Below are 14,665 nucleotides of genomic sequence, written 5' to 3'. Positions count from 1 at the left end.
GCACCGAAAACCCATCCCTAGCACCCATCGAGTGCAAGGTGCATCTGTTACCATGGTACCCAGCCCAGGCAGCCCCTTTCATGTCTGTCAAGACTGGGGAGGGAGAGACTGGCAATATGTTAGTCTTGCCTGCAGTTGGAGCTGAAACAGTGCATGTGCCCCTGTGTGTGTGTGTGTGTGTGTTGCATGTTATGTGTTCCCAGCACACATCCCGGCGGTCCGGGTTTAAGATGCCGTACGCTGACAGAGGCTCGTCACACAACATGAATCATTTAGTCACCACAGCAGAGTTGGAAATGTCACGTCTCATCAGTGTTCCTCACGCCTCGGTGCCCCCTGCACCATTTACATCTCTGGCAACGGAGTTAAGGAGACGACTTGATTAAAGAGAGGAGCTGAGATTTTAGATGCAAACAGACATTTATTGCATTGGGAAGCAGTGGCGTACATTTTTTCCCCACAGAATCATTTGCTATGCTGCAATACTTTCTGAGATCGTGGTCTGTTGCGCAGCCGTCCGAGCCGAGTGTCTCAACTCTCCTTTTAACAACATCAGGAGTGTGGATTTAAAATTCTTGATGAGATTATTCGCTCATCTTTTATCCCATTTTTTCTGTCTCTCCTCCCATATCTGATGTTTCCAAAGAATGGGATGCTACTTTCTCACAGTGGAAAATGCTGACTTGACCTTCCTTGGCAGCCATATAGGCAATCCAATAACAACATAGGAAACTGTACAAGGAACATTATCCAAAAGCCAGACAAGCTATTCGCTATAGTGTCTTCATCTTTCTGATACAAAACTATATTTTTGTGTTTTTTGCTACAGTTTTAAAACAGTTTAAAAAACAAAGAAAAGCAACATCGATTACATAATTCCTTTAAACCACAATCAACACTAAACAGTAAATAGTACTTTGTCATAATCTTTATTACAAGATATTAGGCCACTGTACAAATCAGTGTGAGTCGTACAGTACAACGCAGAATTAAGACTGTTTCTCGAGGTTTGTCATTCAAAGCTGTATACGAGGTGCTTCAAGAATACACAAGAGTTTTCAGAGCTTCTGCCGTGCATGCATGATTTCATATTTGCCATGCATGAGTTGGTATCTCAGTGTTTTTTTTTAAGAAAGAGCCCTAAAAAATGGTGACCCAACAAAACAACTGAATCGTATGAGTAAATGTATAAAGCACAAAAATAAGAACAAGTCGTCAGGTACAGTATTATCCCCTCATGAGATTTGGCACGCACGATAATGCACAATGCAATATAAATAGTTTATCAATAGGGTGTGTACAGTCAAGTTTACAGTATCAACCAATCCAGGTGAAAGCCTGGGAAGCTTACAAACAGGTGGTAGGTACGCCGTATATAAATGACTCGTTAGCTGCAAAGTATGGTAACAAAAAACACTCAGGCAACATCGAGAATTGTTAAGTGAAAAACAAAAATGTCACTCCCATTCACTCGAAGTTTTCTCGACATACAAAAGGACACTCCCTCGGGCCTTAAGTCGCTGCAAAAGACATATTCCAAAGGATCAATAAATAAAGTCTTCAACACAGAGAACAAACCAGTTTCCCACTTTTTGTGCAAGAAAATATGGGCTACCCTTTCCATATTTACAAACTCTGTTATTCATTCGCCCTCGATCAAAAATGAAGAGCAGAAAGAATGGTACCATAGGTTTGATTGATAAGATATAGGAGAAGTGTGTGCTTTAGTTTTTATATTAGAGATTTATTTCTGTATCCTGTCCCTGATTTCTGCATCTCGACAGCGTCGCCTCCTTCCTTCGCCTCCTTCCTTCGCCTCGTTCCCCCCCTCTTGTTGTCTTCTTTTGGATTTATGGCGAAACCCTGCAATCGAGGGTGTGTTTGTTTGTCTGAGTGTGTGTGTGTGTGTGTGTCAGGGGGTGGGGGGGTCCACCTGGGGGTCTTCCTTCGCTGCCGTCTCCCGCCCCTGCCTGCCAGCAGTGTGTGTCACCCGGATGGCCATGACTGACTGGGAGAGGAGGGCGTGGAAGTGCTGCTTGCTGCCACATGAGAGAAAGTGCTTATATACAGTGTCTTTGGATTAAAACTGGTAAATATCGCCATAAAAAATTTCAAGAGTGTCTTTTAGGTGGGGGTTTGGGTAGGGGTAGGGATGGGGGTGCTGAGCCAAGCGCTCTAAGCCTCTGCCGGGGTCTTCTCTGTTCCATTTTTCGCTTCGTTGTCGCCATTCTCATCCTCAATCACAACTGTGGATGACAGGAGGAGAGAGTTAATGAGGGGAGGCTCATCTTTGGTGTGGCGTCTCGAAAAAATCTCAACCAGCGACTGACAGGGAGGTTGCATTAAAAAAGCACAGAACCATTAGCACTGCGCAGTATATGAGCACAAGTGGTGTGTGTTTGCATGCATGAGAGAGAGGGAAGAGTGTGCAAAAAGAGAACCATGATTGTGTGTGCTTATGTGATGCATGTGAATGTTCTGCGCGTGTGCACCTATACAGATCGCAATTCCTACATGTTGTGCCATGTTGTGCACCATACTGTACATGCAACTGTGTGCATGCATGCATGAGAGAGAGGAAGAGTGTGCAAAAAGAGAACCATGATTGTCTGTGTGTGATGCATGAGAGAGAGGAAGAGTGTGCAAAATAGAGAACCATGATTGTGTGTGTGTGTGTGTGTGTGTGTGTGTGATGCATGTGAATGTTCTGCGCGTGTGCACCTATACAGATTGCAATTCCTACATGTTTGTGCCATGTTGTGCACCATACTGTACATGCAACTGTGTGCATGCATTAGAGCATCAATTTTTTAAGGATCTTCATCTCATGGGTTTTTAATCAAGAATGCAATACACACACACACAAAAGCTCAAAAACACAAACAGCCTGCAAATGTATCATGCAAAACACAAAAAAATGTCATATCAATCTCAATCATTCATTCATTTTTTGAGGAGGGGATTTTCAGCACAACTGTGTTGAGCAGCATTTCAAGGAGGCATTTAAACATCAGCACGCACTGCGCATCACACTTAGTGTTGCAATGCGAATGGAATATTTAAACATCCCACACGCATGCAAAACAACATGTAATGTGTCTGATATTAGGGTCTAGTGGAGACTATGTCATGGCAAAGGTGTTGCCTTTCTGGGTGCCATCCTTATTGATGCTCCACCATCCAACACACACAAAGTGAAAACGCCTTAATTTGTATAATTACCCCGTTTGCTCCTTCCTATCTGTCCGAGCTTCGGCGGACGTTTGTTCTGTGATCCATTGAAGAAGTTGTTGGTGTCTTGAAGACGACAGGTGAAGGAAAGGTGTCCCTCGTCGCCCTCATTTCCATAATGACTCATTTTCTCTTCGTTGAAAGGCAGCACTTCCGACATCTCCAAATAATATGCGTCTTCTTCTTTATTATCACCAAAGGCGCACAACAAAACTGGAATGGAAAAAAGCTCCGTCGCCAAAAACAGCTTCAACTCGAGTCGGTGTGTAAAGAAACAAAAGAGGATGGAAGAAGAAAAACACAATGCTGACACGATCTAGCCCTTTTTCTGTTTACCCAGAAGACACGTGTCTGTCTCCTGTAGGTAGATACGCAACAGAAATAATAATAACAGTAAATCAAAATGTCCTCAATTTCCCAGCTCGAGAAGCTTCGGCAACATTATTTTTAAAAAAATGTCCAGATTTTTTTTCTCCTTTCTTTCTTTCTTTCTTTCTCTGCGCGTAATGCTTTTGGAAATGGAGGCGCACGTTCAACAGAGAGCTCGAGGAGCGCCCGCTGGTCTCGAGCGGCTGAACGCGACGCACGGAACAATCTGAGGGAGAAATGCAAATTGAGGAGCGATGCAAAACACGGATCCCGGTGGAGACCTGGCGAGGGAGCTGCTGTTTTCTTTTTCTGGTGCAGCTCAGAGAAGCTTCCAGTTGGAGTCGTGGTGGTGAACCAGCAGAGGCTCCACTCTCCGGGATCTAGGAGAGATGCAATCACACAAATACATGGAGACTTTTATTCAGAGATGGCAACAGACAATGTGAACCGATGCAGATCTTTGGGAAAGACACCACTCGACGAGTTAGAGATGTCAAATCTTCCAACCTGTTTTACAAATTTGACAAATTTGGTGATTTATTTGGTCGTGAGTGTGACATTATGGTCCACTGAGTCAGACCTCACCAGAGGATGGCAGTGTTTTATAGGCTGAAAAGAAGTGACTTTTGGCCCCATGGTGCACTTCCAGTTTAATACTGAGGGCCTGTCATCTGTTTTCACCACAATTTCTAGAGAACTTATAATATCAATGTGGAGGTGTTGGATGAGAGGTAACAACTGAGGCATTAAAAAATATTTTATGAAACAGGAACAAACTAAATAACTGTCATCATTGCAAAAGCAATAGAGCTGCAACAATTAATCACTTAATCGATTAGTTGTCAACTATTAAATTAATCGCCAGTTATTTTGATAATCGATTAATCAGTTTGAGTTATTTTTCAAGAAAAAAAAAAGTCTAGATTCCAGCTTTCTCCAGGTTTTACTCGAATTAGTGAAATTAGGTTAAGGATTAGGGCTGCAATTTATGATTATTTTCAATGTTGATTAATCTGCCGATTATTTTCTTGATTAATCAATTAGTTGTTTGGTCTATAAAATGTCAGAAAATAGTGATTAATATCCCCAAAACCCAAGATGACGTCCTCAAATGTCTTGTTTTGTCCACAACTCAAAGATATTCAGTTTACTGTCATATAGAGGAGTAAAGAAACCAGAACATATTCACATTTAAGAAGCTGGAATCGGATAATTTGTACTTTTTTTTCTTAAAAAAATACTCAAACCGATTAATCGATTATCAAAATAGTTGACAACTACTCAATTAAGTGATTAATTGTTACAGCTCTATTGCATTTGCAATGATGACAGTTATTTAGTTTGTTCCTGTTTCACAAAATATTGTTTAATGCCTCAGTTGTTACGTTCTTGTTATTGAAATAAACATTCTTATAATAATAGTTTGATGGATTGGTTCTACAAACAGACATGTTGTAGCCAGCAGTTCATTTCTTGAATTAGTTAAGAATAAAATATGAACTGTTGGAGCTGTAGTAACAGATTTTCAATGGCTGGTGTGAAGTGGTCCTGAACATCAAGTGCTATATGACAAACAGTTGAGGTTACATTTATAGTACCAATCCTCTGGAACATGTAAACAACATTAATATAAAAATGGATTGTCTAACTCTAATGTCTTGTTTTGTCCACAATTCAAAGATATTCAGTTTACTGTCGTAGAGGAGTAAAGAAACCAGAAAATATTCACATTTAAGAAGCTGGAATCAGAGAAGTTTGACCTTTTTTTCTTTAAAAAGGTGACTCAAACTGACTGTCAAAATAGCTGGCGATTAATATAATAGTTGACAACTAATCAATTTATCGTTGCAGCTCTGATCCAGATAGCTTCATTTTGAGACGTGTGACCTCCCACTGTACATTTCCATTGTTAAAATTATGATTTATAGGCATATTGATAATATCCACAAGAGGAGTTTGAGAACATTTTAGTGTGTTGTTATCACGCTATAGAATAGGTGCATAGGTGTAAAGTTATACGTTATGAAAACTGGTTTGCTTTGTTAAACGAAGCCTCCTGGGATGTTCTTTGGGTTAATTCTCATCGGGTTTACCGCCTACTGCTGTCTGCAGTGTTTATATAAACGTGTCTTCTGCACGAACAGCATCACAAAGGGATCTTACGAAACAGATATATACAGTAAAGAACACTGAGAACTGGACAGGTGTATTGAGTCTTGACGTATCCTTTCTCAAAAGGAACTTAACCAAATATCATTACACAGACAATGAGATGAAAGGTGATATCTGAGCCTGCAGCGGAGATAACTTTGATATGCCGTCGACTATTCATAGAGGAGGTGCAGTCATGATACACCTACTCCCTGGACTTATACAGAGGCCATGATTTTATCAGAGGCTCATCTTTCATATCAGAACATCTCAATAACAACTCTTTCAGTTTCACAACATATGGTTATATCGTCATCACAATTGCATTCTGTATTGGTTGTTTTAATTCATTAGTAAGCTTTAACAAACCTGCCCATATTGAACATCATACATGCACAAGATACTATTCACTGTTTATATATATATATATATATTTTGAACAAGTGGCTGCAGATCTTCATGTACAGATTAGTGAAAAAAAATACAGTTCAAACACAGAAAATAGTCTAATACCAAAAAATAAGGTGAGACCTCTAAGAATTATGGTGTCAATTCACATAGGAAAGAAGAACGAGAAAAGGAGATAAGAGATAGAAAATGAGAAGTGATACGGGGATCTAAACCCAACAACCCCCAGCACAACGAAAAAAATGCCATTTGAGCAAAACAGAGGACCTGGCAACATTTTATCATCACAACAACATCATATATAAGGTTTGTATTTTTTTTTTTTTAAAGCAAGATTATGTAATTTTTGCACCACAGCCAAAAATGACTATTATTGGGTGATGCTGCTAAACGATAATGTAGCACGAGTGGAGAACAGTCACAGTCAGTGAACTGACTCGGTAATGTAGGTTAGTATCTATCTCCACCATAAGCTACTGCTTATACCAAAACAAGTAAGCCGTGGACGGAGGCATTATGTTTTCGGGTTGTCCGTCCATCCAACCCATTCTCGTGAATGCGATATCTCAGGAACGACTTGAAGGAATTTCTTAATGTTTTGCACAAACATCTACTTGGACTCAAAGATGAACTGATTAGAATTTAGCCATAACTCAAGAATTCATATGCTAATGAATCTATCTATTTGGCGTGGAGAAGAGGTTGTGTTGCGCCGGCTCTATCGGCTTGGCGACGCCGGGAAGCTGCTCGGCATCTTCCTGGATCGACCTTCTCACATATGATCACATTATATGTATATTAATTTCTGTCATATGGATTGTTATGTTGGATTGCCTCGTGTTCCAGCTCACTGTTCCAGTTTCAGAGATGTTGTTAGCTGTAGACAATCACAAGACACTCGTAACTCAGGTAAATATGTGAGTATAGTCATGTGTAATCTGTCCCTCACATAATCAAACACAAGTTCTGACCAAACAAACTTACATTCTTGTACAACAAAACTGCATTAGTGTTGAAGTTACTGCCATAAAAGTATCTCCCTTTAAAAGGAATCTCGATCTCAAAGTCCTGGGCTGAATTTCAGTCCCATTCACCACTCAACAAATTCTCTAAATTTGAATATTTACTGACATAAAATAGTATTTCTTTTACAATTTATGAACGTTACATCACTGGATTACATATACAGAAGGCTTATAAAGTGCCCACTGTTGTAGATCTTACAATTACTGCAGCAGGCAGAGACCAGCTGGATAATTTGAGATTATGAGACCATTATATTGGTATTGAAAACATTATCAAAATGATCAGAGCCATGGTTCATAGGAAGCTCTTCATATTTTCCACAGAGCCATCTTTGGTCCATGTCAGCACATTTTCAGGGGAATTACCCTTTTCAGGCATAAATGGTTACTTTCGTGATTGTATCATTATCTTCATCAGTATTTGGTGCAGCGCAGGTACGACCCGTAGATGGTTTGGTCTATCCATTGGCGGAATCTGGACACCGCCGTGTAGACTCCCGGAAACTTAGGATCACCGCAGCCGTTGCCCCAGGAGACCATGCCGTAGACACGTCCCCTACACACCAGCGGCCCGCCAGAGTCTCCCTGCAAGGACGAGACAACACCCTCCATCAGTCATCACGTCACAATGTTCCTCATGAAAAAACAAATGAGCTGAGTGTCTCGTAGATTACTGTAAAGCCATTTTAATGTCCTTGATTGGTGTTACACTAAATGATACTAAGAGTCTGAGAAGTTTCAAGAAGCATTAACTACTCTGGTGTCTCAGATGTCCCGGCCAAGTTACTGTAGGTCACTTCTTTATCAAGCAAGACATTTAAGAGTACGATGGTCAATTTTAACTTAAACCACAAGATGTGGCTCTAACAGAGATGAGCATCCTGTTCACACAATAGGCTGAAAATAAGCCTATAAAATTAAACTTTACATTTCACATGTGAAAATGTCATGTGCCTTCAACATGTGAATTTGTATCACATGTGAAATGTACAAAAAAACATAGACTGTATATATTTTTTATATGTTTTGAAGCCTCGAGTTCGGCATTTTGTCCGTCACCATGTTGTTTTTTTGCAACCAGAAGTGACACGAGAGGGTGGAGCTAAGTACAACCGAACGCTGAATAAGACATTTTTAGGTGAACAAAAGGTTATAATTAACTTTCATGACCTGAAATGGTTAAAGTTGTAAGACGAAAACACGGACAACTCCCAGACCGGACAACGCCGTGGTAGCTACCTGTCAATCACAAGGTAGTCACGCCCTAAAGCATACCCTGCTTTATGGTCTATTTGACTCTAAATGGGACCATCATTTACTAAATGAACATCATGCTGTATTGAAGAAGATTTGAAACTAGCGATTGAGAACATAAACTCATGTTTACAATGTTTACTGAGGTAATAAATCAAGTGAGAAGTAGGCTCATTTTCTCATAGACTTCTATACAATCAGACTTCTTTTTGCAACCAGAGGAGTCGCCCCCTACTGGCTATTAGAAAGAACGCAAGTTTAAGGCACTTACTCATCGGCTTCACTTCTCAGACCCGGAGGTTTCCCACTGCCAAAAAACCCCATGAGCATACATGTGCATTTTATAACATGTGAAATGCCATTTCCACATTGGCTTATATGTGAATTTGTCACAGTTTTTACCCTTAAAAGCAGCATTGATGTTTTTACATGTCTTGAAATCACATGTGCCTGCATGTGAGTTTATCACACACACAAAAAAGACCAACAACAGACGTGAGAAACAAAACTGTCTTCACACAGGATGGTTGGATTCATCTAATCATATAATCTCTTGCTGCCACTTGGAAATGCCAACACACAAAGTTCTCTACCGCAGGGTTAAATATAGCACATTTTAATTAGTCATTCAGCTCTTTACCTAAGGCGAAATATAGCCTCCTGGTATATCACACATTGAATTTCATATAATTTTCTTCTCACATCAAAGATAGGGGCTGGAATTCTTTCATGATACCAATAACCAAATAGGAGAATGCTGTTGTCCCTGGCTACAAATTACAGCAAGGTTTTCAGTCTAGGTGCTATTTCAGGGCTGCTTTTCTATCTCTTCTGTAACTATCATAACTAATAACAGTTCCTGAGGGTGGCCTGCCACGTCTGCTTAATAAAAGCTTGTAGCTGAACCAACACTGATATGATGAACTGTATATCCTCATACTGTCATGGGGATGAGCTTCCCAAAACTGTGTTATTGTTTCGCTCTGATGTGAGCTGATGAAAAGAGGATGACCCTGCGCTATTTGATATACACTGGGAACCAAGGCCGGGACCTTGGAGGATGTATTATTTCAAAATGGATTTAATATCTTTTCAAGGATCAAATGATCATGTTGGTCACAATGGGGCAGATTGGGCAGGCACTGATGTGCAACACCCACTTACCTCACAGCTGAAACTGTTTAAAAATCATTACCAGCATTCGTCTTCTCATACCTTGCATGCGTCTTTCCCTCCGGTTCTGTAGCCGGCACAGATCATGTTTGCCGTGATGTTTCCGTTAAAGGACTCGCTGCTGTTGCACCTCGCAGTTGAAACAATGGGCACTGTGGCCGTCCTCAGGGTGAAGGGGGCCTGGCCTCCAACCAGATTGTTGTAGCCCCAACCGGACACCCGACACAGCAAGCCGTCGACCACTCCTGTCCCCGGCCTGGGGAGCGGCGCCAGCGACACGTACTTGTTCAGCACCATGGGGGCCCGCAACTGGACCCAAAATCAGAAGTTCAAACATGTCAAACATGATCAAAATACAATTTGTAAAGATTCACTAATCAGCATTTTTATATTAACAATGAATCAATGAGAAAATAGTTTGCAGTGACAAACTAACAAAACAATCATCATCCAATCCTGCAGAGCCTTTTATTCTATTATTTACACACACAGAGGGAGAGCGACTTCATTCTCTGCTCAGCAGACATAACTCCTCTGTATCTTTACATAGCAAATAGTTGTTTGATACTATATTAATGATCTGGATATCGAATTTAGCACCTTTAAATAGACAACTGTTTGCTAACACATTCATTAACTTCAGGTGATAATGTGTCAAATATGTGTTAATTTTTTTTTTCTCCAAGTTGCCAAAAAAAATAATAGTGCAGCTTTAAATTTTTAAAGGGAATCAAAATTAAGAAACAGTCTTTCAGTGATTGCAAAAGATGTCTTTGAAGAGCACAGAGTATATTTAACATGTATTTTAATACATTGTTTTGCCCACCGTGTCACAAAGAATAAAAAGTGCTTCTTTTCATGGCCTAATCTGGTTATTGCGATGGAGTAATGTCGGTAATATAAATGGTGTGGTGGTGTGATAGAGTGTGATAGCGTTACCACCTCTGAGTATGAGCAGTAATAAAGTACAGAGGTAATATTCCTCTTGATTATAGTACATATATATAATTGTCACTCACATGATCTTGCATGAAAGTGTAGACAAAAACTGTAATTTTCCATACAATCATTTGTACTGTTTTAAACCTTTAAACCATAAGTCTATATCTATACATCTATATCTATATATATAGATATAAATGTCCCGGGTTGAAAGTTCAGTGAATTATATAAAGCTCAAAAAGACAAACTGTAGCTCAATGACAAAATATGTCCAAATCTATGTTACAACACGCATTAACCCAACACATTTTAAATGTTATCCATTGTTGTGTGGCTAAATGTTTGCTCTGTGTCTGCAGTACCTTAATGAGCATAATGTCAGCATTGTTGGTGCTCCTGTTGTAGAGGGGATGGGTGACCAGCCTGTGGGGTTTAGCGTACTGCTCAGTGCCCTCAAAGGTATTTACGATGTAGTCGCCCGCCACTATCATCATGTGCTCTGCCCTAAAAGACAGCGCATTTCCATATTTCATAGTACCGTATATCAATAGGCAGGGAAGGTGGGAGTGATGACATACATGACAACTCATGACCAGGATTCAAAGTCACAAAGACACGTGAAGCCAGAACAGTTTGTCTGCCAGGGAACAATGGCTCACTGTGTGCAGGCAGGACAGGGACAGTATAACAGAAATACGGCCAATTTCCTGGATCCAGTTAAGATCACACACACACATACACACACGCACACACACACACAAACACACACACTGATGATGTGCCAAGGTCAGCTGACTCGACCGCATCTGAGTGCTGTTTGACTTCCAAGTGGCCTGTATACAGGTTTACTTTGCGTCATGACCGAGCGGCATCTTTTTGACGTTATCTACTCGTAGCAGAATGGATGTTTGCTTTTAGGCATCTGTTGAGACCATCTGCTCACAATATAAAATCATGCCAAGTTAGCTTCTCCACAGTGACTTCTACAGAGCCAGAGGAATGTCACTGCCTGTACAAGTGTTTCAGAAGCAGTTTGATCTTTACCTTGAACAAAGTTCAAACACAACTGTCAGGTCGTGTAGGTCAGTAATATTTTAAAGATAATCTACTCAGGAGTCAGAACAACAGCCTTGATACTAGCTTGATGATCCTTCCTTATACTAGCTAGTTTTGGGTTAATAAAACGAAAAGGTTGTAGAAGACAAATGCTGTGTCTCAATTTGCCTACTTCTGTACATACACTTGCTATTTTGAGTGCATAAGTGCGTTCACACTGACAAGTATATGGCAAAATGCAGTGCACTATGAGTACCCGGATGTTGTACTCATAATTGTCAAAAAGACACTTTTCACCCTCAATGGTGGCCATCTTGGCTACGTAGCGGAAGGGGAGGTTCCAGCAGCGGTTGCTCCGATGAACAACGCACTATACAAATGTAAGTTAAGTACCACTATACTGTTGTTGGACAGAAAGCATCAGTATTGTTAATTGGGTTAATTTAGCAGTCTGTAATGAAGCCATGTTCAATTTGAGACAACACAACCCTTTCAAAATTCACGCACTACGCAAGTAAGTACACAATGTACTACATGGAAGTGTACTAACGGAAGTATCTGAATTGAGACACAACATAATAGTCTACAGCCATGCTAGCGGCCCTGTGAGAGTGTAATCAAGCAATGCTAATGTCAGTATGACAATGCTAGATGCTAGTATGCTTCATCAAAACTGCTTGTCGGTTGGTCGAATACCTTACGAAGGGTGTGTCTTTAGACGTGGTCAATGAATGAGTCAACAAACATTGTCATTAGTCTTGCAGGTATTTGGTCATAAACCAAATACTGGACAAAATATCTGATGATAGCACTTAATGAAAAGTTAAGTGATCAGCCAAGTCATTAGGATTCATCATCTGGGGAACACGATTGTTCTTCATGTCTGTACTAAACCTCATGGCAATCCGTCCAAAAGTTGCTGAGGTATTTCAGTCTGGACTCAAGTGGTAGATCGACCAACCGACCAACATTGGCATCCCTAGAGCCACGTCCACTAACATGGCTACAAATTTTAAAACATAAAAAAGCATTTTAACCTTCCCATCATGGAAATCGTGACAAAATTGCTTTTTTTGATTCTTCACCCAACAACGACAACAAAAAGGATCAACAGCTTATTGATGACAACTATTGTAAAAACATTCTTACCCGATGTTACAGTGCGCTGCTGTCAACACCCAGTACCTGTGAACCAGTGATCCACCGCAGAAGTGTTGACCCCTGGTGCTCTGCAGCGACACGATGTATTTGACGGAGTTTGGCGCAGCGATGTGACCACCTACTATACGGCCCTGCGTGAGCACACGGCCTGTATGGAAACAAAAACATTCACAGGGCAAGGCGTGAGAAAGATCTGCAGGCAGATGGATTTAGAGTTTTTTAACATTGCTGTTGATCCTTGAAGACGTTTTTCGCCTCTCAAAAGCTGGATATTAAAACCACTTTCCCAAAAACCTACTTGCACAAATATGTCATGTTCATATAAAAAAAACTGAAATGGTTCCTTCGTGCTTTCATCTAAATACACAAAACATCCTGCAGCTCCTCAAGTATGGATTTCAGTTACGCTTATAAAGTCCATCTTATAAAACATGAACATAAAGAGTGAGGCCCTCCTAATCCTCCCTTCAAGGCCATTGACCCGGCCTAACAATTAGTGGTTTCCTGTCACCTGGGAAGCCGCTGCGTAATGGAGGTAATCCAATATAACCTGACCTTCTAGTGTCACCTCCTCACTCTGGGCTCTGAAACACTAGAGCAGGGGCTCTCCCTGCATGCCTTATGCAGCAGCTCAACTACTGTACATTGACTTCAGGCTATAGGCCTGACGTAGGAGAAAGGATGGGAACGGTAACACGGGAACACTTATGCACGGTTACTTTAAGTATATAAGAATTTTTGATGAATATGGTTGAGGAATAATCACAAACGGCTAACAATGTAAAGTAGAGGAAAGCAATTTAAAGGAATAGTTTGATTGCTTATATGCTTTCTTTCCACAATCTTGTTGGATTCATACAAATAACGAAGTATAAAAACAACAATTCACCATTTTACTGGGGGTTATGTGCCAGACCCAACACGTTCTCATCCCAATTCGTCACATACTGACGCCTTGTCTGACCCCGCGGCGTCACTTTTTGATGTTAACTTTGTGAATTAAACAAAAACACTTACTTAGCTTTAGGCAACAAAACCACTTAGTTAGGTTTAGGAAAAAAAACAACACGGTTGGGCTTAAAGTTACTACGTTTTTTTTACAATGCAAACGTGACTGGACGTTGTGAACACGGGACACGAACGAACAGCTGATTGTAACGTGAAACAGTAATCGCACGGGACACAAACAGCGGTCTCCTGGGTGAAAAAAACCCACCTAAAATGCCTTGTGTGGCGGTATCGAACGCCAACAGTCGTTATAAAGCGCTGGTACTTGATGCCCTGGGAATGGGAACGGCCTGCTTATGTGCCAGACCTGTTGCCAGACAGGAGCTACTGCTCCCAGCCAATAGAAGTCTGGCAAATAACCCTCTGTAAAATGCAGCGTTGTTGTTTAGAGGTGCTGGTAAACAGATTTTGTTACCTTTGGACAGAGCCAGGTTAGGCTAGCTGTTTCCCCCTGTTTCCAGTCTTTATGCTAAGCTAAGCTAACTGGCTGCTGGCTTTACATTTACCACACAAGCATGAGAGAGGTATCAATCTTCTCATCTAATTCTCAGCAAGAAAGTGAAAATGCATATTTCCATTGGTTAAAAAAAAAAGTTTAAAACTTTTAAACTGGCCACCTCTTTAATATAAAGCTAAGACCATTAAACTGAAACAGAATCTAACATTTGAAACTGAACAAATCATCACATATTTGCAAAACTGAAAAGCATGTACTCACTGTGGACTGTCACGAGGTCCAGTAGCACACAACATAAACACAGGAGCAGGCTCATCATCATAGCTGTGGAGGTTTTAGGCCTAGAACACCATACCAGCAGCTGAACCCCTGCAGCCAGACAACCAGTGTCCTCTCCTCCTGTCTGCCAGCCCCAACACTGGACATCCAC

At 40.8% G+C, this 14,665-nt stretch overlaps 2 protein-coding genes across 2 annotated transcripts; both read right to left on the bottom strand.

The window, feature by feature from the left end:
• Window positions 1-401: 401 nt before the first annotated feature.
• Window positions 402-3,873, bottom strand: si:dkey-33m11.6 (uncharacterized protein LOC555986 homolog). Its single transcript, XM_037767024.1, has 2 exons — window positions 3,223-3,873; window positions 402-2,246 (listed from the first exon to the last, which is right to left on the bottom strand). The coding sequence occupies exons 1-2, from the start codon at window positions 3,389-3,391 to the stop codon at window positions 2,176-2,178; spliced, it is 240 nt and encodes a 79-aa protein (XP_037622952.1). The 5' UTR covers window positions 3,392-3,873; the 3' UTR covers window positions 402-2,175.
• A 2,118-nt stretch (window positions 3,874-5,991) lies between these two features.
• On the bottom strand, window positions 5,992-14,665 carry LOC119486682 (trypsin-like). Its single transcript, XM_037766979.1, has 5 exons — window positions 14,497-14,665; window positions 12,759-12,918; window positions 10,916-11,057; window positions 9,654-9,920; window positions 5,992-7,769 (listed from the first exon to the last, which is right to left on the bottom strand). Exons 1-5 carry the CDS (start codon window positions 14,555-14,557, stop codon window positions 7,599-7,601), a joined length of 801 nt encoding a protein of 266 aa, XP_037622907.1. The 5' UTR covers window positions 14,558-14,665; the 3' UTR covers window positions 5,992-7,598.

The sequence above is a fragment of the Sebastes umbrosus genome, chromosome 1 (genome assembly GCF_015220745.1).
Source record: "Sebastes umbrosus isolate fSebUmb1 chromosome 1, fSebUmb1.pri, whole genome shotgun sequence".
NCBI classification, from domain to species: Eukaryota; Metazoa; Chordata; class Actinopteri; order Perciformes; family Sebastidae; genus Sebastes; species Sebastes umbrosus.
The sequence above is the reverse complement of the archived record's forward strand: the minus strand, read 5'-3'. Positions and strand labels throughout refer to the sequence as shown.